Source organism: Drosophila eugracilis, unplaced genomic scaffold, assembly GCF_018153835.1.
Source record: "Drosophila eugracilis isolate 14026-0451.02 unplaced genomic scaffold, ASM1815383v1 contig_2152, whole genome shotgun sequence".
NCBI lineage: Eukaryota > Metazoa > Arthropoda > Insecta > Diptera > Drosophilidae > Drosophila > Drosophila eugracilis.
Window position 1 is genome coordinate 1,363,807 of NW_024573036.1, and position 22,795 is coordinate 1,386,601.

Genomic DNA, 22,795 nt, shown 5'->3' on the forward strand with positions numbered 1-22,795 from the left:
TCTGGTGGGAGTTGCCAAAAAACTGGGAAATACCCACAATTCCAGATCAACGAAAGAGTTGGTAATGATGATTAAGGGAAAAGTCGTGATGAGTCATTGGGAATAGAGAGAACTTAGTTAGAAAGATACTTGGATACCACCTATTCAATCTCTATAGCTTTACCTTACCAGATCTCGTATGGAGACCCAAAAAGACGCCTCTCGATCACGAAGTTAAGTCTAGAGCTTTACATCATCCCCGCCACTCGGTGATCTATCGGGTGACACTTTCTCCATCCATCTAACGATCCATCTATCCACCTATCTATCCACCTATCCGCCGCCCTCCCACATCATTGTTGTTTTCACGCTCCGGCCATCGATCGCGACTGGAAATGGGGAAACGGGATTGGAAGGGAGCGAGGCGTCGCTTCATCATGTCGCATAAATAATAATCAAAAGTAACATTTTCTATAACGCGCCGCTGAGCCACGCCACCCACATGCACACCGGCGAGTGTGTGTGGAAATAAATATCCAGCCCGCATGTTAGGCAATCGAATCGAATCGAAAATTGTGTCCAACAAAGTAGCCGGCCCCGGACTTGAGTGAGAAACAGTTGGAAAATTTATGGCGCAAAGTACAGTGCCCGATTGTCAACCGGCAACGGGCAAAAATAAGACCAAAAAAAAAAAACGAAACAACAATCTTGAAAAGAAGGCCAAAAGACAAGCGGCCAGCAAACAACCAGTTCCCTGAAGGAGGGGCTGAAGGAGCAGACAGACGGAGCTGAGCAGTCTTCGGTGCAGATTAGTCACATGTCAGTTTCAATTATCGTCGAGTCAATTTGTTGAAAGGCCGCGAACGCAGCAGCCAAAGCAGCTAAAAAGCAGCCAAAGGCCCAAACCCCGGGCCAATGCAAAAGAGATCCAGATCGGGACCAAGTCGCCAAGTCAATCGATACCGCATTGGCCAGATTTCGCTTGAAATATTCTGCGATCCAACTGCGATGCATGTGGAGTCGCTCTGGCCAGGAGTCGTCAGAATGGGAATCAGCCGAGAGAGTTCACGAAGAGAAAATGGTCCTTAATGGAAGTTCGAATTTAATGATAATCAGTATGCATTTGGCTAATATTAAGGTGTTATATAAACCTTATCTAAAAGGCTTATGGAATGGTTTTAGTTTAAGGCGAAATTCTTGCTCATTCGAATGCGAAAATTAGATTCTTGACCTTTAGTGACATATTTTGTATTAAAGGGCTGCTATCACGATTGATATTAATTTAAACATATGTTTCTAGTTACTGATCCTGATATCCTTGACACTTTTCTCTCAGTGTCTGGACTCAGAATCGGAGCCACCAAGCGCGTCTGATTATCGGCAGGACAACGACAACTGCGAACTGCGAAGACGACGACGATGAGACGGCATAGGGCATAACTCAGATGCTCTGCTATGATAATTTCCAATAAGACCCGACGCCGCTCTCCAGTCTCCAGTCTCCGTTCTCCAGTCTCCCGTCTACAGTCCTCTGATCTCCTCTGGAAATTGATGATGCCGAGTATGTTTGGAGTCAGCTTGTTTACACAATTCAGCGCACATTGAGGTCGGATACCGGCATGGTGTTGTGTAGCCAAAGCTCGAAAGGAATTTGTTTGGCCGCTTCCATCAAAGAGGCGCCGAACTGAAATCAAGATCAAGATTGATATCGGGCTTCTCTCCGGCCATTCTCTGTTTGTTGTTTCTCGTATCCCTGGTGGTCACAACAAATCGATGAAATTCCTAGACAAATGTTTGGGTTGCATAATCGCATTTCTTTATTTCTTTCATACATTTCTCGTTGCTGAGCAGATTGAAGATTCTGTCACCCAGTTCACGTACGGCCTGCTCGCGCACGTACTTCGGCTATTTGTCGGCCTGACAAATTGTCGCCGCATCTGTATCTGTATCTGTTTCTGTATCTGTATCGGAATCGGTGTACCTGTGTATCTTTGTATCTTTGTATCGCCCTCTCCTGCGCGGCAAAAAGCGTGTCAACACATTGTGTGAGTGCCCCAAGCCACCGCCTCATTTGTCTTCCGAGCTTTGCTTTGTTTGCCAGCATTTTGCTTTGGCTTTGAATGCCAGCCCATTTGTCTTAATGGTTCAATGCTGCAGTTCCAGTCGCCCCTCCGGACCTGGTCAGTCTTCCAATCGCCGCATTGGATTTGAGTTTCCCAGGGCCAGCCAGCTTGCATCTGATGTGCAGCCTTTTCCGAGGGTCCCACGCACCTGGTCCGCCCGACTTTGACACCTTTTCATTGTCATTACCTTTTGTAGTGGTTGCTGTCGCTAATGCGAAATATCAATTTTCCCAAGAGCTCACGAATGTGTGTGTGTGTGTTTGCCGAGCTTATTGAAACTCAAACAAATCGTAGTTCCGGCGTGTCTTCTGACGCTGCGGTCGAGTCCATTTTGTAATGATGTGTGAAACGAGATCTGGGGTTGACGTTGCGGAAATGGTTATTACTCAGGAGGTGGGCTGAGAGCAATGATGGATTATGGGGTGAGGTGTAAGGAGTGGTTCAGGAAGACAGAAAAGCAAGTTAGTTTTCTATCCCTTGAACTTTTTCTGTATTAAGATCAATGAAAGGCCTGATATAAAACCAAATACTGGCTCCTTTTTTATGATTACCTTTATAAAGGAAGCCAGTTAGAAACTTGCATCCCACTTAAGAGTCTTTAAGTGACAGCTGAATTCGTTCTTACTGACATTCGGATGCATATTCAGATAGCTCCTCAAGAGACAGCTGCCTAACACTCGGTCAAAATCCGCGCAAATCCCCCTGTAGATGGCGCTTTAGCCCAACTCTCATCTGCCGACTTAAGACAGGCATTAAACCCAGCAGCAGGCCGCTGTCGCCGCTGACATGGCTTACGCTCAACAAATGATTACCAATTTCTTCACACAATTCATGCATAAAAATAATTCCCAATTAGCTGCAAAGCCATAAGCGAAATAAATAAAAGGAGGCGCTCGAAAAGGCAGCACCAAAAATGAAAACCAAAAAAAAAGAAAAAAAAACTGAACAGGCGCCTTCGTGTGAATCCCGCCGCAGCGGTAAAAACAATAATAATCGTAAAAAGGCAAAGTGATGGGAAGATGGGTGGAGAGGAGGAGAGGGAGAGGAGGGTTGTACCTATAGACAGACAGGGGGTGAAATGAGCGAGGACTGGGGAAGCTGAACAAACGAGAGTGCGACATGATGTTGATATGTTAACAAGACGCCCCAAGAGTGCCAAGTGGTGATCCTCAGCTGATCCTCAGATCTCAAAAAGGCCAAAAAAGTGCCAGTACCAGGGACAGCCGTCACAGTTGGCATTATATTCCTCATATAATCCGGTAGCGATGTTCGGCATATGTGAATGAATGTTTGTTTTTGCAATCGCGCCAAGGATTCGCAATAACAAGCCTTCAGAATCAGCTCTCAAGCCAAGTGTGACTGAGGAGGCTTGGCATCTCTTGTTAATTTCCATATCTGGATATGCAGACACGTCTTCCAGATATAGCCTCGAACTTCTTGGCCTTAAGCTTTGGTCAGAAACCGAATTTTGTGACCTTACTATGGTTTTTAGTGCACTATCAAGGGGTATATTAGCTGTAAAATGATAACTAATTAGGATGAAATCCTTACAGTATTCTTAACTCTGAGTCTTTTAGTAATGTCAGCATGTTCAGTAGATATTTATCAAAGAAAACACTCATAGAGTAGAGTAGTAGAGAAGTCGGCAAGCGAAAGCTTTGTCTTCAACTCAACTAACTCCTCTTTCATTTTATTTTTGAAAGGTTTCTAAAAATGCGCTTTGATTTATTTTTATTGATGACCATATAAATGGTCGACTGTTATGCGGATTGGGATGGCTTTTTGGGGACTCCGCCTGCCCGATTCCCCTATCCTCCGATCCACCAAAATATATTCCCATTTTGCGGGTAGCCACAGTAGTAGTTGGCTGGTAGTAGTCATCGGCCAACAGCGGGGGGGAGTTTGGGGCCTCGGTGATGGCATTTTCAGAAACATTTCACGCTGTGTGAACGACATTTTCTTCGGGGTGCTTCGTTAAGGATCCACCTCCTACATTTCATAATTCACGGAATATTATTTCTTCCCTCCGCCGGCAGAACAATGTTGAGCCCGCTGTCATTTGACCACTTCACAAAATATATTCTCATTAAAATTGTGCTTTTTGGTGCTTCTTGTTGTCAGCTCGGTTCTCCTGGGATGCCAGCCAGAGAGAATACTCGTATGTCTGTAGACATTGGCCAAGGTGTCTCTGTCCCGGGGGAGAAGACGGGACGACGGGCCGACGGGCAGACGATGCCGCCACCACGCCCACCCCCTGCGGTTTTGCTTCCGTTGGAGACGCCACTGACATTGGACCCTGGCGAATCGCCTGGACTCGGATTGGAATTGGATTGGGCAGCGGATCGCCGATCTGCGGGCTTTGTTCAAAAACTTTTTTACGCTGTTTATGTGCAAATGTCGAAACAAAGATATTTCTTTAAATTGATAAAGATTAACCATAAACAATGCGCCAAGGGAGGCAGCCAAGTGGTAGCCTGAAAGAGGGGATGCTCTGGGATGGGACCCTCTTAATGGGCTGCGATCATGAAGATGGACTTTTGGTTGGTAAAAAGGATTAAGGATTCCTCTGAAAGTAAGCTAAACATTTTATTTGCAATTCAACTTAAGTAAAAAATAATTATAAACATATTCAGAAAGAGCAGCTGCATCTGTAAGATGATCATAAACCAAAACTAAAAGGATGAAGGAAATCATAATCTATTTCTTATAAAGAAAACAAAGATTCGTTAGAACTTCTTTACTATTCAGATTGTTGTACATTATTATATATACTTACCAGGATAACAACTATTGTAAAACCCCCTCTCGCATCCCATCTTTCCCACCATATTCAAGTTCTAAGGCCTAGAGCATTTTATAATGAAATTTTCCCAACCATTTTTCTGTGGCGTTTCAACTCCCCCGCCGCGTGAGCTAGTGAAATATGTTCATTCACAGTCTCGGCTCTAACATTCATTCAACACTTTGGCTTTGGCTTTGAGCTTTCTGGCCAAGATATCTCCAACCTTCACCGGATGTGGGCGTCAGCAGGCATGTAATCTGATCCCTGACAAATCGGTCTATTAGAATAGCGAGCGGAGCGGCGGGACTGTGTGTTGAAATATTTGTCGCATGCACCACTCGGGATCCCGATCTCCGATGGCTGGGATCCATGGAGCATCATCGAGCGTAGGTGGCGCTGGGCTTGGGCTGTGGCTGTGGCTTTGGGTTAACGTTAACCCCATGGTGCACGAGGTGCAGTCTGCTCCTCCACCCGAAAAAGAAGAAAAGAAAAAAGATCAACACTGGGAGAAAATCTTTAAAATGATTCTTATGATTCTTTTGTGAGTTGTAATATGAAAGTTCCTGTTTCGAAATTAAACTTTGAACTTAAACGAGACTGAATCTTGAGGTAAGATCATAATCAGAGAGCATTTTTTTCCATTTGTAGACTATTTTCCTTCAGTGCACGGACCGCAAAGGGAAAAGTCTTGGATGGCGCGTGTGCCTAGCCCTTATTTTCCTGGCTCCATTCCTTCTTTCTTTTCGGTTTTCAGTTTTTGTGCTTATTTTTTGTCGATTTTATGAGGCGCAAGTGGCGACGTTTTGTGGTTGCAAGGCACACAGAAAAACAACCAGGAAAGCACAGGGCTTGTGGCCCAGTGGACAGCTAAAATGTTGCACGTTGCCGGTGGTTTGGCCCGTTGCGGAACCCCGCCCCCACCCTTTTAACCCCTGGCTGGCCCCTCTTTTTCGGCGCCGCAGCAATTCATAAACGTGGGCGATTGATTCTCGTACCTCGTGGCCTCATCTTCCCCAGATTTTCAGCTTTTGGCCTCAACTGCGGCTCAACTTGAGTTTCAGCTGCGACTTCTTCTGCTTTTGGGCTTTGGCTTTGGCACTAAGGCTGGGCAAATGGCCCGCGGCATTGCGATTGAACTTCAAGTTATGATCGTCGTCGGAGTCGCAATGGCAACAGCAACAGCAACAGCCACAGTCGGAGTATTGCCACATTGATGGACGTTCCGCTCACGAATGAACAGAGATCTGGGTACTGGGTACGCGCCACCACTAACAACAACAGCTGTAGGACTAGGAATGGCTGAAGGGTGATGAAGTCCGGGAATACCCCTTGAAATGGAGTGCTCTTTGGCCAGCTCAGTCAGTATGCCTAATAAAGGTTATCATGTATAATAATTCTTTAGAAATTAAAAGCCTTCTTAGAATCATATTATCAGCTATTTAAGGTCTTAGGATTGTTCATGAAAGTTTTGACTGGCCTGCTCTTTACACTCTATTGAATAACCCGAAAATGTTTCATCATTAACTCTCATAGTGCCAGAGCCATATACCCTCTCCAACTTTCGAGGACGAGGTATGTAGCCACAACACACGCTGTTACCACTTATTGATGGCACATTGTGATGGTGATGCGTTTTGCCTGCTTCACTAAAAAAAAAATGAAACTAAAAAAATGTGGAAAAAACGGACCCAGCAAGCGGCCCCAGACTCTGGCCATCTCTTTCTCGCGAGCTGGATGGAGATGGAGGGGCGTTCTGCTCAAATGTATGATACCCACCCACGAGCTGAAAGCCAGAAAGCCAGCGAAACTATGATGATGACTGCTCCACTGGGGCCACTCCCTCCTCCCGCGATCTCAGCCTGCTTTCCGTTTGGTTTTCGGTTTTCGGATTTGGTTTTGGTTTCGGTCTGGCTGAAGGTGCATCTTTCGGTTAGGTTCGGTTCGGCTTAGTTTGCTTTCAGTCGAGCTCCCCTCTCGCTAAAATAAATAAGACAATGCAGAATTAAGCGTTTCCTTTATTGTTGTTGCCGGCCGGTGGTGGCTGGTGGCTGTTGGCTGTTGGCTGGTGGTTGGTGGTTGGTGCCTTTGTATTACTTTAAGGTGTGCTCCGGGTAATAATTTAGTTAAATCATATTTTCGGCAAAAGACCAAACAGCCACGAAAAACGAGGGGAACAACATTTGCACTGCACTAAAAGTTATTTGCCTTTAACACTCACTCACCAGCTCAGCGCCGCCTATTCGGGGAAGGATTGGATGTGGATGGGTAGAGATTGTATGGGGATATATATAGAGTGATCTCTATAGCTATTCAGTCTTTGATATGGTGTGATTTTTTGAAAAAAAAACAAAAAACAAAGTATATTCTATATACTAAGCAATACTTTGATTTATGTTCCTGTAAATTGAATTAGATTGCACACTGCTTTTATAGTATAAAGATTTATCATATTTAAGTCAGCCTAACGGCTAAGGCAGCACCATTGACTACCTCTGTTTGGATTCGCATGTGTTTATTAATACTCTAAGCTTTTGTTATAACCTCGTCTTCGAGAAAAATTAGCTTAGACTTGCCATAAATATTCGTTATAAATACCGCATTGTTGTTTCGCTCTCCGAAGAGCTGAGCAGTTTCAAAAACAGCGGCAGCTTGCCGCTTGTCTTGTCTAACGATAAATAACAGTTAGAGCTGGACCTACCGTATACGCCAAGATCATCCGAAAACCCCCAGAAAGCCAACAACACAACTTGGCTGAAATCAAGTTAACATTTTTAAGGTGTGACCAAAAGCGAACGAAACTCATAATTTTTGAAATTAGCATTTTTGTTTCCATCTTCTCGTGGCTTCGGTTCGGATTGGGATTGCACTGAGAAAACTAGGGGGATTAATTCTATAAATATAATTATTTCACGGGGAACGAAAAGTATCATATTTTGTTGGACCAGTGAAGTTCGTTTATTTTTGTATATTTCCAAAAAACACGCACATGTCTAGTGGAAGCTTATCTGTTGGCGTATATGCGACCCATTTTTAAAACCCCCTTTCCAAGTTCAGAATCAGTGGCAACTCGTGTCTGAAAGAATCAAGAAGCAAGCTTGAAAGATCTATATAAAATGAAATTAGTGTCGATATTGGCTATAGTCCTATACATTTTAATGGGCATTCTGGACAAAGTATCCTTCTCTTGCATATACATATAGATTATGCAGTCAAAAAACGGATGGCCGTTGCACTTGTGAAGATATTACTATGCCTGGAGCCAGCTATGAAGACTATGAAGAACCAACCGAATAAAAACCAATAGAAATTCGGAGCCAGAAATTTGGTAAGTATTTTAGCTTGCCTTCTGAGCTTAAATAATTTAGTGCTTAATTTACAGGTCAACCTAAAACGTATACCGTGTGGAAGTCAACATCATTCTTGGCCACTTCAAAATGTTTAAAATATGCAAAAAGCAATAATAAATGGATTGTCACTATTTCGGGCTGATAAGAAGTCTTTAAAACGAGCTGGACCAGCTAAAACTGGAATTCCTTGACTACAGGCTTTTCTCTCAGTGTAGGGTTCGGTTGTCAGTGGCGACACACGAAGCCACCGCAGATGGTTTTATTTTACGTGGCGCGCGTTGTCATAAAACGAAATTTACAAATTGTGTCCCCCTCCATTGAAAAGCAGAAGAAACCAAAAAATAATACAAAGAATCAACTGATGATGATGCCGATGCGACGACATAGACATCATCGACCATCATTCTGCAGTTGCCCCCCCAGTTGCTCCTCCGCCGTGTGTCCCCATCCCCTTCCCCATCCCCATCCCATCTCGATCCCCATCCGAAGTGGTTGCAATAAACTCATCAATAAATTGCCGTCTGTTTCGCATGGGTTATATGACGCCAGTGGAACCACCAACGCAACCACCACTCGGTCATGTGGAATTCTTCTCGACTTCTCAACTTTTCGACATTCTCGGCTTTTTGTGGCGGTGGTCTCGCTCTTTCTTCCCATCGGTGGCTTTCTTCCCGAGCGCGTGGCTAAGTGGATTTGTGTGTTTTGTTGTGCGAGAAAAATGTTTATTGTTTCAACTTTGTTATCAGCGGTTAAGTAAACACAGCTCACAGCTCGCACACACGCCAAGTGTGGTCAATTTTTCGTGGCCGTGTGATTTCTAATTTGTTTATACTCAAACAAAGGGCTACAAAATTATTGTACGCTTATTTATGGCTGCAACTGTCAAATGTCCAAAGGCCTAACCGGAAGAGCCTCTCTCCATTGCCATCCATTGATGATCGTTCTTTTCCACACTTCGGTCTCTGGTTCAGATTGGGACTTGGATTCTGTTGGTGTCTGCTTCGATGACCTTATCTCTGAGGCCTGGAATTTTGTCTGAATTTAGCTCGGAATTTATTGGTACAAAGAAGTCGCGTGTTGGGGTCATCAATCAGGGAGAGATCGAGAAATCGGGCTCGGAATCAGAAGCTTGACTTGGGCAGATGTCCCCTGTGGAAATACAAAGTATTTCACGCTTCTCTTTCTTCGTTTTAGTCGTCGGCGATAGTCTAACGAATTAATTACGATGAGTTAGGCGATGACGCAGTTTTCTGACTTAAATTAAAGGTTTGCTCTCTTTTCGGTTGTAAAATCGCCAACAAAATAAACATTTTGCCTTTGAATTTTAATCTTGAAAACGACTCGATTATCCCATCTAGATAAAAAGATTCTCCTCAGAGTCACTCATTATTCAAAGGTCACCTCCCCCAAAAGTCAGCAAAGATTTCGATTTCAGATATGCAAAAGAGAACTCTGCCGGAGTCATGATTCAAATCAAGTTGCGACGCCCCCGTTGGCCATGGAAGATAAAAGCTGCGATGGGTATCACTTTAACTGGCAACCGAATGGAAATCCTGGCGAACTTCAAACGCTAATGCTCCTCAAGACCCGCCTCAATGTTTATTCAATTATCGCAGCATGGTGGCCGAAGGGAAAACATCCCGGGAAATCGAGCTAGGAACAAGCCACCCTGCCCTCAAATGCAACCATAACCCTCCATTAGTAGCAACTGTTTCGCTTGTAATCTACACCATGCCACGCCCCTCCGGAGATCATTAAACATCCCCCGAAATGGTAAACTGTGGAAATGGGGTGCGAAGTGGGTACAAATTATTAAGCTAATCAACAGCAAAAGCAACAATAGGAAGAGGATGTTGCCGGCATTTAGCAGGGGAAGCAATTTGTCCCCTTTTCGAAAGACACGAAGGGAGGGTGGTGAAAAGTTGTCGGAGTGCTGATAAGCGTGAAATATACTCATCCAAATATATATCCATGTGGCCTCTCGAAGTGGCACTTTAAAGTGCCCCGCAAACTGTCAACGGCAGCCCGAAGGGATCCGAAAACGGTTGTCGGGGTTACCGGTACCGGTACCGGAATTCGTAATTCGGAATCCGGGATATATATTCGGTTATATGCTTCGATGATCTTTCAACACAAAACGGCTTACGTAACCGTAATTGAGTCGACTGGTCGCCTGTCTGTTGCATCTGTTGGGTTTTGAGGGAATGGCGTGGTATGGGAATCATCATGGAATTTATTACTATCCCTTTTCTGCACAGGGAGAAATTATGCACTAAAATGTAATACTTTTAGATAGAATAAACTAAACTATAAGCTAAGTGAATCAAAGGGTTGAAGTTGTTGTTTAAATAACCATTAATATACTGAACTTAAAGCCCGAAATATTCCCAAGTGTGCTTCAGATTATCGCCCGTCTGCATCGGCTTAGATTTATGAATTGAAATGGGGAGCGGAGAGTCGCCTCCGGCTCCTCATCATGTTTCTCTTTTCGTGTGGCCATTCAGATGGGGCTTACTGTGTTATTAGGTGTCGTAATCTTCCAACAGGGACTCAACCTAATTAACCGTAAGGTGAGCGCCAACTGTCGGCTTAGAGAGAGGTAAAGGAGTTGTCAACGTGGAGTGAATGTTCTGTTAAAACCATTGAGGGGAAAGGCATGAGTGTTGGGTGAAAGTAACATGTTTTTATTTACTATCAAAAACAGAAATAACTATTTAAAAAACCCTACTAATAGCTGATTAATCACTCACCAAACACGTCTTTCCCCACTGGCATTCCACTCAGCGAACTCATGGCTAAGAAAAATCCCACACATTGTTAATCCTTCAGCACACAAGATCTCAGCCAAGTTGGCTAAACAAAACCACGAAAATATGTCACATTTTTCACTCTAAAAACGGAAATTTACAACTGCCCCCCACTAATAGCGACTCTCAAAATAGCCGACTATAACAGTATTACAACACCTTGACGGACGCTAAACGATGTGTTTGTTGACAAATATTAAGGGGTATGCTATATACATATGTACCTATATATATATATATATATATATATATTTACGTCAACTAACGTCCGCGATATCCGTGCAAAGCAATCTTGTCAGTATATTACGTTAATGACAAATTGACGGCACCGGCCCTTTGATGTGTTTTGTTTGATTGTTTTGGTTCTAATCATCGTCGACTGCCGACGAGGTAGTCGTGGTAAAAAAAAAGTATAAAAAACTAAAGGTGGGGGTGGCTGTGTGTAAATGGGGGCGGGGCTGAGGGGGTGCTAAAAGGGGGCGGGGGCCGGTTGGGATCTCAGGGGTGTGCTTGCAAATGATTTCGTTTTAATTTAACCGCGCACTCGTAGTCGTCACTCAATTAGCTTGCAGCTCAGCGGAGCTTATCAGTTCCGAAAAGTCATATAACCCCCCTAAATGTTTTTGTCCGGGGGTGGCGAAGGGGGTGCGACAGTGGGTAAAGAGGGGCGGCGGTGGGTGGGCGGTGTGGGGAGATAAGCTCGACCATTATCTGGCTGGCTCTCTCGCTCTCTTCGAGGTGGGTTTGCTGTGCACTCGAAGAAAATGTTAAAGTTTGTTAAAGAGATAAAGGTAACTTTAGGAAGTTAAAGGGATACTTGGTTATCAGCATAATTGCTGATAGTATTTAATAGTTTTGTCATCAAATGACTCCTTTTTTCCAGTGTATAGTCCAGTTGTTTCCGTCACTGTTTGACGACCGTGTGGTGTTGTAGTACACAACTCGATCCAGCGACTGCTCCGTGCTACGTGCCCGGCGAGTTGTCAAACAAGCCGTGGGCAAATACGAAATGCCAGCCAGGGAATACGGAATGCCGAGCAGCACGGAGCGCGGATTACGGAGAGTGCAGTGTGGAGAGTGGAGTGTGGAGTATGGAGCGGACTCCAGAGAGAGGAGACCACCTCACTGCACTCGGACGACTGTCAATTACAACTCTAAATATGTGTGTTCACTCGGCATTTGTCGCATTTGTTTGCATTTGCGCCTGCCTGCAATAAAGTCCAACAACCGACATCCCGTAAGAGTTATAGGTTCTGGCATATGGGAATACACTGGGAGAAAGGGGTGGGATATCGTAGTCTTGGTATTACTAATTCCCAGGTGATACCTTGTGAAGATCAAGTTGAGTTTCTAAATCAACTACGAGTTGGAATGTCATTTAATGAGACATGTAATAAACCCTAATATCCATTACTAGTATTTTCTTCAAGTGTTCTGACCTACGCGTTGGATTTCATATGCATGCCTCAGTTCCCTGCCGCAACGTGAGAGAACTCTGGAGAAGCGTAGAGCTCCGTGGAAATGCCCCAACTCCCCGTCGGCAAAGTGTCCCGTCCAATAAAATCTAATAACCACTTGGGGACACCCCGCCTCCACCTCTACCCCTCCCGTTGGGGGAGTTCCAGTGCTCCAAGGGCCCCAGCAGACCCTATAAGCAAGGTCTCTCTATTCACTTGCACGATTTTCGGCAGCTTTTCTTCTTCTGTATGATGACATTGGCACAAAGACGCGGCGGCGACTGCATTTCCAGAAATTTAGTTTTCCTGGCTTTATGACCGTTTGTCGGTTGTCAAAGGGCTTTTATGGGTGGGTGGTAAGGGTAGGGGGGGCTTGGGCTGGAGACGAGGTGTCTGGCAGACAGCTGTGATGACATGCGTGTGGGTATAAGTGTCCCTTTGAGGGGGTAATTGGGGGTAGATTTACCGAAATATTTCGAGGAATTCAGATAACTATTTATCTGGCAAACTATTAAGTTTATAATAATACAAATTAACAGTTTTCATAATTAAAGTCTTCTGCAGACACTTCCTCACCCCTCTAACTTGAGCCACCTATGTTTAACTGTCTTGCCTTCCGTATTCCTGTCTGTAAATCTAACCATCTTGTAGGGTTCTCCTCCTGAAAAGTAGACTGGGACTGAAAAGCGAGTACGTTTACGAGATGGCACCTAATTAGGCAGAAGAACGCCGCCAGAAATTTACGTTTCCTTCAGTTCTGGCGCATCTTCCAACTCCACAAACTCAAACTACTCAAACCCTACTTCAGACTTTTCAGATCCTGGAACGCCGGCGACTGAGCCAAAAATAATGAGTGAGAAGCGCTTTCCCTACACAGAGGAAAATATAAGTTAAAACTTTTCATTTTAATCTTATTTAGACCATTAAAAACTGGGAAATCAGAACAATATATTTCATAAAGAACTTCATTTCCGGAAATCATTAGACTAAGTACATATGAGGCAGTTTTAGTCTTAGCCTTAGAAAATATCCAAAATATATCCCAGTGCTGTGTTGGTGCGTATTTTAGCGCTGAGCAAACACGGATTCGTTCCCATTGAGGTGCCGATGCGGCCGGGTAGAAATTATTGGCGTAGTTACGACCGGACGGACTGGCACATACATCAAATCATAAAGCAAATGGTGCCGCCGAGCTAACTGGCCAAAGACAAGATGGCAGAGTGGCCAAGTAACCAAATAGCCAGTCGACAGCCCCCTGACATTTACATTCGCCCCAAAAAGACAACGCCGAACCACCGATGGCTAAAACAACTGAACAACCAAAAGAGTCGAACAACCGACGACAACGAGAACGTTCCGCTTTTTTGCGTTGGTTCCGGGAAACGCAACAAAATTTCACAACGCACCAAAATGTTTTTCCCTTTCCCCTGTCTTTGCCCTCCTCATCTGACCCATCATCATCATCGTGCTCCTCCGCGGCTCTACCAATCCACACAGCAAGCCAAAACAACACAACAACACCTTGACCAAAAGCAATAGCCAACTTCAAAGAATCTTCGAAACGGCCACGCCTCGCACACTAGACAACAACATTGTTGGTTGGTGTTGTTGGTACACTGAAAAAAAAGAGTGCTTCTCTCATAAAATAGACGAAAATGATTGGAAATGTATTTAAAGTGTTTAATAAGTTAGAAAATACATTCGTGTAAACTAAATCATTCCCTTTTTGGAGCAGCACATATAAAATACTCCCATTGTTGCCAGTGTTGCTGTTGCGTTGTTACTGTAAGTGTTGCAGATCGAAGGTGGAATGTTGCCGTGTTGTCGTTTGCGTTGATGGGCTTATTAGAGTTAGTCAGAGTTTCTTCCTCCTCTGTTTTCCTTCTCCTTCCCACTTTTTTTGTCTGGGGCGGTGCGGAAACCTCAAAGCGAATTTAGTGCGCTCCCGCCCCCTCTGCAGCCCCTGCCCCTTCGCCCCTTTTCGGGGTTGTCCCCTCGCGTTTATGACGACAATGCGTTTGCTGTCATAATTATTAGTCAAACACAAACAATGAATTTCATAATTTTCCCATCAATACGGTCCAACCAACAGCCGGCCGACGTTGGTGCGTTCGTAAACTCCAAACTGGGGACTCGAAAGCGTTCAAACATCCGCTCTTCCCGCACGCGCCGCTTGGGAAGAATGTCCAGCTCTTGGCCGGAGGATGAGCTGGATACTACTATATAGTTTGGGGCTTGGGGAACCCCAGAGGGAGGCGATAGGAGGGGGTAGACACTCTGTGGAAATGAAGCCGTCGCGCATAAAGTGTGAAATTGCTGGCAATTCGCAGAGACGCTCCATTCTCGGGGTTTTTCAGTCTTTGGAGGCTGTTTAGAGCCCGGACTAATGGGAGATGTCAATGCACTGAGGGAAAATATCGAAACCAAATTGCATATTTTTCATTTTAATTGAGAAGTAGTCCTATAAGACATGAATATACCTAAATTAAAAGATTTATTTCCCTTAGTTATTAGTTACTTCCCAATAATAAAAATATATTTTAGATTATTTTTCTCAGTGTGGCTTGCACGCTTGTTCCATTGAATAGAACAATATCCGCGCAAATATTTGCAGAGAGCAGCAAGCAGGTCGTGTTTAAAATGTTTAACCATCCGAGGAGGAAAGATGGGACAGCGGGCAAGGGGTGCTGGCCACGACAAACAAACCAGAACGGAGCCGCGATCTCTGGTCAAGAATCGGACTCAAACTGGGACTCAAAACTCGGACTCATCCATAATTGTTGTTTGATCGTTGTAATTGGTTTGGTGTAGCTGAAGCACAGGAAATGCAACAGCAATGGCAACGGCAACCCATAAAGACAACATCGCAGGCGGCTTTACATTGATCCGTTTAACGATTGACAAACGCGGCGATCTTTTCGGGAAGTAAGAGTTTAGGAAAGAGAAGAGTAAAGGGGTAAGATGGCCGTGGAAGGAAACCCGGTCGGCGTTCGCTTTTGAACTGCACTGTATGTGTTTGTGTCGTTATAGCCGCATCTTTTTGTAGTCGATAATAAAAATTGTAAACTTTGTGGCAGTCTGGAGCTGGAGCTCCACCCTTGTTCTGGAATGGACAGCCCACTTTTCGCTATAAAATCTCCAAACTCTTTCAGCGGACACGCCCGGGAATTATCTGGCTCGTTCCTGTGTGGGAAAAAGGGTGGCCCGATTTCGATTCTTCGGTCATGTGGGTGGCCCATTCATCGATGAGATAGCGCCTGCTCCACTTGTCAGCCGCCTTGTACGACATTGTTTGCCTGGAAGTATGGAAGTATGTGGAACAGCCTGGAGAACCTAACGAGGAAATGGTGGGAAAATATCTCATTGTCTTAGCCTCGCTATTGTCTCTCTTGTTTGTTGTCAAAGGCTTGTTGGGAAAGGTGTTTGAAGGTGTGCACCTTTAATGGTACATTAATTGCCCTTGTTGCCACTCGAGCGATAAACATCGGTACAAATATTTGATTTTAGTTTGCTACAAGTGGGTAAATAGTGTAAGTACAAGGCTGGCATCGAAGCGGTAGAAAGGGTGAGAAAAAGGTTAAACGATGGGAGACATTCTAGCCATGGAAATGGGAAAGGAATATTCTAGAGAAATACCTTTCTGGGTTGCCATCGAGATAAACTCCACCAAATACTTACTTTTTGTTAGATATTAAGCTTTACCCACAGTAAAAAAATTCATAGTTTTCTTTAAGCTATTATCATTTATTCGATAGTACGATAAGAGTCCACAATTTAACTTATTCACTAAACATATCGAGAGCCTTACACAAAGTCAAACTTTCCTGCTAAGCTTACGTCACAAATATCCAAGGCTTAAGACTAAGCTTAGACTAAACTAAATGCTGTTTAGTAAGTACGATTAAGATTACGAAATGGAGGGATTCGTATTCATGAGAGCTGCGAATGAGATTTAACTTTATTGAGTGGGAATCATGGAGTAGCGGTCTGATGAAGATCAATCGGTGACTGCCACCAAGTCTCTGGAGGATCCGGAAGTGCTGGTAGAGCCCGTGGGCAAACCCAGCTCGGAGCTGGAACTGGAACCGGAGCCAAATAAATCACTTAGGTTGCCACCCACCACGCCACCCACTCCGGCTGCTAGGTTATGGGTTAGGCTATGACGCCGCAAGTCGCAGTTTCGGCGGAAAACTTTCCCGCAGGAGGCGCAGTTGTACGGCTTGATGTCGGTGTGGGTGAGCAGGTGGGTCTTCAGGTTGGATCTCTGGTTGAAGGAGCGATTACACACGGGGCACTTGTGCGGCGACTCCTCCATGTGGAGGATCTTGTGGACAGCCAGGGTTCGGGATTGACAGAATCCCTTGCCGCATTCGGCGCACTTGAAGGGCTTCTCCTTGGAGTGGATATATCTGTGAAATAGGGAAATGAAGAAGGAAAATACTGAGTTAGAGGATATTGGAGATTGGAGTCGGGTGAAGAGAATCGCTCGACTCATTCAAAGTAACCCCTGGGTAAAGAACAAAGTAATCCCTTTTATAGGAGGTAAAATGCCGACCTACCTATGATCCCTCAGATGATCCTGCCTCCTGAAGGCCTTGCCGCAGATGTCGCAGGAATAGGGCCTCTCGTCCGTGTGGGTTCTTTCATGGATGAGCAGATTGTAGGACTTGGTGAACTGCCGGTTGCAGAACTTGCAGATGAACTGCTTCTTGGACCGCTGGGCAGCTGCTGCCGCCGCCGCTGCTGCCGTTGAGCTGCCTGCCTCCTCCAAACCCCCAACTGCTCCACCCCCTGTCGCCCCAGAAATGACGCTCATCTTGTCCTGATACATGGTGGCCTGCAGGGAGTTCAGAGCCGAGTCCGTCTCCGCCTGGCTGAAGGCCGAGGGATTGAATATGAAGCCGCCATAGCTGCTGTCCAAGTCTCCCGCCTCGAAGGATAAGGCATCCTCGCCATCGAGCAAGGGTAAGTCGCATTCTGCTGCCAGTTCTGCGGCAGTTGCGCAATCGATGGCCGCCTGTTGGTTAGCAGCAGCTGCTGCAGCAGCCGCAGCAGCCGCCACCGCAGCAGCAGCACTAACAGTGCCGATTGAGGGCAGAGGCAGGCACTTGGATGTTGCTGACGTGCTGGTGGAGTTGGTGGTGTTACTGCTGGACGAGGATGTTGCTGATGCTGCTGCAGCTGATGTTGCTGCCAATGAAGGGGGTTCCCCCGAGGAACTCGATGAGCAGCTCGACTTGAGCTCTATGTTGGCTATGTCTATCAACGAGGGCAAGGCATTGCTCTCCGTTTCACTGCTGTTGCTGTTGCACGTGGGGGTATTGTTGCTGCTGCTGTTGCTGGTGTTGCTGTTGGAAAAGCGAAAGACATCTGATTTCCCAGTGAGCCGCTGCAGTGCCAAATAGGATTCCAGGGCCTGAAGATTGAGGGCAGCTGCTGCTGCGGAATTGGCCGGCAGCAAGGCGGCCTGTTGCAGGCTACTAACCATGGTTCCTTGCAGCGAAAGTACAACCGCAGCAGCCGCTGCAAGATCGTTAGTCGCCGCAGCCGCCGTGGCTGTTGCAGCTGCCATTGCAGCATTGCTTGTCTTGCTGGCTATTGGCGATGTTGCCGGCGTGCACTTGTTGCTGTTGCAACTCTCGCTTTTCTTGTGCGTCGTTGTGGGTGTTGCCGCTGCACTTTGTTTGTTGCCATGGTGCTTCGATGTTGCTGAGCTGCTGGCCGATGATGCTGCTGTTGAGCCTGCATCGAGATCGCTTAGCGCCTCGCCAATATCGGTTGTTGCTGGCGATGCTGATGCCTTGGCCGGCATTTCGCTGCAAGTTGCAGCTGCAGCAGCAGCAGCAGCAGCGGCACTCAAATGCTTAACTGCCTCCATAAAAAAGTCGAGTCCACGCACACACTCAGCTGGATATCGGGATAAAGCCTCGGGGCAGCGATGTTGCTGTTGCTGGTTGTTGGTTGCTGTTGCTGGTTGCTGGTTGCCGTGGTGATTTTTTGTGTTTTTTATTGTTTGGCGCACCTACGCAGGTTGAGAGGTTCGGAGCGCGTCCACATGAATATTAAAAACCACACGCCATCATAAATCACGTCTTAGTCACGCTTTCAAAAGTCATAAAAATCGAATTTGACGTCTGGCCAAAACGAAAACAACAAAATGCAGTCCCAGCCAAGTTAACTCAAATTGGCAGGCACGCTTTTTCGGTTTTTCAGTTCTTCAGTTTTTGGATAAAATTATATAGTAATATTGCTCGCTGGCACACGCGAAAAGTTAAGTAAACGATCTTTAGGGTGATCTTTAGTTTCTATATTTTAATTTCCGTTTAATCAGACTTCCGGTCTTGAGCCACACAGACACACACACGTGTTAGGATATATATATATATATATATATATATATATATTGCTATTTGTTGTTTATTTTCTCTGATTCTGCTGCTGCTTCTTCTTCTCTTGACGTCGATCAGCCGTCGCTGCACACAATATTGGTAAAAGATCACGGAATAACTAAAAGTCCATTGCTCTGCGGACATATCGCGGACCTGCGCTCACTTGTTGATCGCCAAACGCCGCTCTTTTGTTCGGGAACTCTCTCTGGGAGAGCGCGTGAGAGCATCGCCCACAAGATCACCTACAAGAAGAGCGATCGGAGAGCGGGAGAAGTCCACCTCGGCCAGGTGCAAACTCGTTTTGTCAGTGTATTTTGAGCACCTTTTACTCCCGCTCACCCATACCGACTCGGCTCGGAGCTAGGGAAGTGAGAAAGAGAGAACCGGTTTCTGCGCTTTTGAGTGGGTGTTCCTCCCGTCCTCACTTTCCCGCCCGCTCTAGCCTTCTCCCTCGCACTGCTCGTGCCATCTCCCTCTGCCTCGATTATTTACGTTTATTTTTATAATTTTTGCAAGTAGTTGTTTATGATTCTTCCTAGGAAATTTCACAGGCTTTCTGCACTTTTTGCAAGTACTTTTAACCTTGGGAAAAGGGGAGTTTTGATGGATTTCAAAGGGAATTATATATAGATGTAGGAGAAATCACATTTTAACCTAGTATTAACATTTGGCCAATAGGAAGAATTCCAATTCTGACATATTTTGCAGCTTAAAAGAAGATGATTTCTCAACAAATACTCTTTTAATAGATCCACAAGTTTGGGAGGTATAATTATGAAGATCAATATTCCAAGATCACAGTAACTTGAGACCCTTAATATTCCCAGCACATTATAATACTGATTTCTCCAGAATCAAACGTGATCGGCGATCATTAAAGGATTGCGATCGCCTGATAACGAACCAAAGACCAGCTGTTTTCCAGGCCTCTAAAGGAGCCGTAGAATTCCTAGTAAAAATATGGAACAATGGCTTAATCTTTCAGTTACTAAAGATCTTAAAAGGCTTTTGATTGGCAGTCAAGAAAAAACACCTTTAAGTGTGTTCTAGGAAATTATTAAACCCTGAATCTGAGATATCCCTCACTTTTTTCCGAGTGCATCAACCTGCTAGCACTTGCAAATTGTGGCCATTAGTCAAAGCGTTGATTTCTTCAGCCTGGAGCGCAGTCGGTTGATTGAAATGATTCTCCTCGCACGCCATCTCCGAAGAATCGCAGAGGAGAGAGCGAGAGAAGAATGCTGGCAGTGCCAGAAGAATCCAAAAATACGCTCGTACAGCAAACCCAATCACAATTCGAATCACAGCCGCAATCATAGCTGAGACTCCTCAACTGTCAATTATTTCCTTATTCTTTATGCAAAGACCCCAGACTCCGGGGGATGCCAGGATGCAGTGGGGGACTGGACTTTAATGCGCTAAACGGCCCAAGTAAATGACCAATAATCATGGGAGCTGCCAGCTCTCCGGCTGCCGGTTGGCTGGCTGGCTGTCGGGCTGGCTGGCTGGCAAGAAAGCCAACTCCAGCCCAGCTCCGAGTGCAATTTATTTTTGCATTAAATTGCAATTTGGCCGGGACTCGCTGTTTTCTACCATTTATACAGATATTATCGTGATTAATAATCCACAAACATGTCATACGCTCGTTTCGTGTGTGTTTGATTGGAGCGCATTAGGATCGCAGCTTTTAATGAGTCTGAAGTCCGGGAGTCTGAAGTCTGGAGTCTTCTTTGCTCTTCAGAGCGGTCTTCAGTCTCACGGTAGCAATTATGTCGCTTAGTGTTCGGCTTACGGATGATGATGATCATCGCGAGGATGATGCCCGGATCATCCTGAATGGCGGCGCCATCAAAAGATCACCAGTCGCGATTGCACATTCCAAGGTAAGCTCCGTCGTATTGACACAAGCTTCCTTTAAATGAAAAGCCCGGCTTAATGTCGTTATATTTCGATAGTCGCGCTTTTAAATGCTCGTTTCCTGTGCCGCCTCGATCTCCAGTCTCCTCTTCAGGGACACGATCATCGATTGCCAGGCTCCATTGCTCCATCGCTCCATCGCCAGGTCCGTCCCCAATCCCATCCCAGGTATCGTTGTCTGTCTCAAGGCAAATGGTACATGATTTCAAATTTCAAGTACCAGTTTACATAAAGATCGCACAGGCTCAAGCTAGTTGCACTTGGCGAAAAGGGTTTCGAGAACTTCAAGGGGGATCTTAATTAATATTAAAAAATCTTAAAAGCAATAAGTTAGTAGTGTGATGGATTATGGTTTTAGGCTATTTTTGTTATTATGTGTAAAACTAGCTTAAGTTTTTAATAAGTGATAGTATTAATAATTACCTAGCATGGCATTTCCCTAAGTGTAAGGGAAAAAGGAGAAACCAGTCCCTCCTGCTCCTTCCTGTTCTATCCTTGCCCTTCCTTTTGGTTCCTTTCCTGGACTGAGTTGGGTTGGGCGATCCAAGGGAATGCCTTGAAGCCTCACAGCCATCTGTCACAAGGTCCCAGTTCCAGTCGAAGTTGGACTCGGAGTCTCCATCTCCAACTCCATCTCCATCTCCAACTCCAGCTCCATCTCAGTCGAATAAGAATGCGCTAAACTTGATTCCTTCGAAGCGAGCGCCGAGTGCGCATGCGTGGGCTGGAATTACATGATCACGATCAGCGATAAAACTTGATGTTGTACATAGCAGGCGACATGGGAGCGGGACGGGATCCGGATCAGTGCAGAAACGGGAGAGGGAGAAGCAGTTCGGGGCGGGGAGGGTCGGATCGATCCATCGCCTCATACAAAATGTCGCAAAAGTCGTACAAATCTACACGGAGCTCCAAGATCACAGCCAGATTCACTCCAAGGCCCAGCTGGAACAACGGGACACCGACAAACGATCGGAGCTGCACTTGAAAAAATAAAGTAATTGCAAGATCTGGGGTTCTACTTACGGTCTTTCACTCATTGGTAATAATTCTTAATAAAACCCTCCTCTCCATAGTTTCTAAATGATTCCATTTGGGAGTTAAAAACTAAGTCAAATACAAATTCCTAGCCATATTTTCTCCCCGTGTAAAGATCCTCGTGGTCTTTGGGCCATTGTCGATCGCCCCAAGTCGTGTCAAATTATTGATTGCTGTCTTTTAATTTGATTTTGATTTTTCCACCGACTCTTGTCATCTTTCCGATCGCAAACGATGGCCGGATAAAGGGCGGCCGGGGTGAGGTACAGAATTATTAATCTGCTGCTTTGATTTGAAGCGACACACCACGATCGTGACAAAGAAAAGTAAAAGTCATAACACACATCTAGGGCTGCGATAAGATCGCTGAGATCACCAGCTTAACACCGATCATCTGGTCTATTGTCTTGGAGTTACTTTGTTTTTTATTGGAACCGAGTAATTATCAGGGGCGTACGTTTTGGGTGCCTCAGTTTTTTTCTTCTTTTCCCATTTTGGGATTCCCTGGAACAGACGGCAGCTCATTAGCTGCAGGCGTTGCTGCTGATTGGACCAACTATAATCCCTGGCAAAGATTAGGCCCGGGTTTTCTGGGGAAAACAGAAAAAAAGACAGGCGGTAGTCGATATTTCTGTGGTTAGATGTCGGTTATGGCTTTTTACCTTTCCATTCCCATCCCAACGCAGATCTCTTATCGCGTTTTACGTGAGGAATTGACATATCTACTTGGTAATTTGATCTATTGAAAAGGTCTTGTTTGTTGTCTTTTAGCCGAAGGTTGCATTGCCTGCGACAAACAATGGCCGGGAATCATAATTACAAGGGATTAGGAAATATTAATAAGTCTTTTCATCTTTGCCGTAGGTCAAGACCTATCGTATTTGTTGTTCTGGAAGTACTTGAAGTCTTTCCCTCTATTGACACTGTCCTCGAGCGGGCAAACAACAAATGAGTTG

The 22,795-nt window shown here is 45.2% G+C and overlaps 2 protein-coding genes and 1 long non-coding RNA gene across 3 annotated transcripts; 2 read left to right on the forward strand and 1 right to left on the reverse strand.

The window, feature by feature from the left end:
• Nucleotides 1–7,903: 7,903 nt before the first annotated feature.
• LOC108110635 lies at nt 7,904–8,362 on the forward strand. The gene is made up of 2 exons (XR_001772567.2): nt 7,904–8,209; nt 8,264–8,362. It is a non-coding gene; the product is annotated as an uncharacterized LOC108110635 (long non-coding RNA).
• Nucleotides 8,363–14,545: 6,183 nt separating this feature from the next.
• On the forward strand, nt 14,546–14,722 carry LOC108110437. Its single transcript, XM_017219504.1, has one exon. The coding sequence runs from the start codon at nt 14,546–14,548 to the stop codon at nt 14,720–14,722; it is 177 nt and encodes a 58-aa protein (XP_017074993.1).
• Nucleotides 14,723–16,356: 1,634 nt separating this feature from the next.
• LOC108111210 (protein sister of odd and bowel) lies at nt 16,357–18,867 on the reverse strand. Its single transcript, XM_017220607.2, has 2 exons — nt 17,055–18,867; nt 16,357–16,904 (listed from the first exon to the last, which is right to left on the reverse strand). The coding sequence occupies exons 1-2, from the start codon at nt 18,371–18,373 to the stop codon at nt 16,493–16,495; spliced, it is 1,731 nt and encodes a 576-aa protein (XP_017076096.2). The 5' UTR covers nt 18,374–18,867; the 3' UTR covers nt 16,357–16,492.
• Nucleotides 18,868–22,795: the final 3,928 nt, after the last annotated feature.